The sequence below is a fragment of the Solanum dulcamara genome, chromosome 11, assembly GCF_947179165.1.
Source record: "Solanum dulcamara chromosome 11, daSolDulc1.2, whole genome shotgun sequence".
NCBI classification, from domain to species: domain Eukaryota; kingdom Viridiplantae; phylum Streptophyta; class Magnoliopsida; order Solanales; family Solanaceae; genus Solanum; species Solanum dulcamara.
Genome location: NC_077247.1, coordinates 39,131,795 through 39,133,953, shown reverse-complemented (window position 1 = coordinate 39,133,953; position 2,159 = coordinate 39,131,795). Strand labels below are relative to the sequence as shown.

The 2,159-nt window shown below is 37.9% G+C and overlaps 1 protein-coding gene across 1 annotated transcript; it reads left to right on the top strand.

Moving 5' to 3' along the window:
• Nucleotides 1-562: 562 nt before the first annotated feature.
• LOC129874003 (dof zinc finger protein DOF3.4-like) lies at nucleotides 563-1,726 on the top strand. The gene has a single exon (XM_055949211.1). The coding sequence runs from the start codon at nucleotides 986-988 to the stop codon at nucleotides 1,583-1,585; it is 600 nt and encodes a 199-aa protein (XP_055805186.1). The 5' UTR covers nucleotides 563-985; the 3' UTR covers nucleotides 1,586-1,726.
• Nucleotides 1,727-2,159: the final 433 nt, after the last annotated feature.

Genomic DNA, 2,159 nt, shown 5'->3' with positions numbered 1-2,159 from the left:
GCTTAAGATGTGACAATTTTTTTTTGGTTTCTCACCCTTTTTTCCATACCTACATTTGGGCCGACTAAATTCAGGATCTCAAAGTCTAAATATATAATTAAGAATAAAAATATACTTATTGCTCCATTGCAATTTTTGTTGATCATAGACACTGAGGTTGCTTCGTACAAACCTTCGGCAAAAGCAGGGAAGTGTCGTTGATCCTTCTCCCTAGCCATTGAATAGCTAAGGACTTTTTAAAAATAACGTAGTACGAATTAGGTCTGCGCATAGCGGGAGCTTAAGTGCACCGGGCTGCCCTTTTTTATTGAAATATACTTATTCACATTTATTTTTTTTGTTGTTGTGAAGATTTGGGTAGGGAAAGGGGAAATGAGAAAGGAATTATAATGTGAAAGTTCTGATAATCAAGCAACGTCTCAGATGTTACTTGAGCTAATAAGATTCCTACTCGCATCTGTTTCCTTAACTAACTATATGGTACAAGTTCAAATGGTTTATCACAGATATGGTATATTTCAGGAAGCTACAAATATCCACAATTCAGAACCTATTAACCAAATTGAAAAAAAAAAGTGATCATCACTTAGACCAAAAGAAATATGAGGGACACAAGGAATCACAATGCCATGACAAGAAAATGACAAAACGAAAGGAGTGGTAGCAAGAAACAGAAAGCAAGCAAGGATATATGTATATATCCCTGCTATAATAGTACAATGATGCAGCTATAGTTTTATTATGAATCCATCTGTCTGTATATAGACTAACAATAGCCCCCATTTTTGAACCAACCCAAATAAAGTCACTGCTTTTTTTCAGTTTTGTCTTAAATATAATTCATATCTCGTGGCAAATATCTCTGCAAAAGCTGCACATAAACTTCAGAATCCTCTCTATAAATATAAATGACATTAATTCCATTGTTTCCCATTAGGCACACAACTCTAATAACTCCCTTTTGTTACTTAATTACTCTGGAAAAATGACTTTGGAAGCGAATGAAAAAAGAGTGACCAAACAACAAACAGGTGGTGTGCAAGAACCTGATCATCAACTTCCTTGCCCACGTTGTGACTCTATCAATACAAAATTTTGCTACTACAACAACTATAATTTGTCTCAGCCACGCCATTTCTGCAAGTCTTGCCGCCGTTACTGGACTCAAGGCGGTACATTACGTGACATCCCTATTGGTGGGGGCAGCCGCAAAAATGCCAAGCGCTCCCGCATTTATACCACTACCCCGTTTTCCTCCTCCACTGTTTCCGTTTCTCCTCCCGCAGTACCCGGCAATTCTCCGTTTGTGCTTCCTCTTCCTCCTGCAGCCAATCAATTACTTTTTGGTAGCGATGTGAAGCCTATCAATAATTTCACGTCGTTGTTGAGTTCTCATGGACCTGGGGTTTTAGCGCTTGGTGGAATTGAGGATATGGGATTTGGTATTGGAAGAGCTGCTGTTTGGCCATTTCCCGGAGCTCCGGATTCGTATGGTCGGAATTATAACAGTGGTGGCGGAGCCGGCATGTGGCAGCTCTCCGGCGGAGAGGGAGGATTTATTGGAAGTGGATATTATTTTAATTAATTAATTAAAATGTTTTTGAGTATGCGTTAGTTTTATGTAACAGACTACTACTAATTGTTTTTTGTAACTTAATTAGGCTAAGTAGGTTTTTAATGTTGGTATATCTTGTCATCAAGATTTGCAAGCGCCAGTGACTAGATGCTTCTCCTCCAATTATTTTTTACTATTCTTCAAGTTCTTAAAACATATCAAAGCAAATAAAAAAAAATAACGAAAGTGAAGAAATCATGACAAATTTAAATCTATCTATCTATACTATCTTAAAAAGCATGAACCCCAAAATTAAAAAGTTAAATTATCCTTTTTAATTTTAAAACCTAATAAGCTATTTGTTACTTTTAACAAATTAACAGAGACTTTACTTCGCTAGGACGGAGTTGCTGTCGATTGAGAATTGGCCGGGGGCAGGCTTGTATGGTCTCGGAATATGGGTGGCCGGGGACAGTTTGTACACAAATCCAACCGAGGCTCCTATTCGATGTGCTTGTTCATAGAAATACCCCTTCGGAAAACTTGGGTTTCTTCAAAGTCATCAACCATGGTGTCCCTCAACATGTCATGATCAAAGCATGGA

Coding starts and splice junctions, on each gene's coding strand:
- LOC129874003 (XM_055949211.1), top strand. CDS start 986: ATGACTTTGGAAGCGAATGAAAAAAGAGTGACCAAACAACAAACAGGT.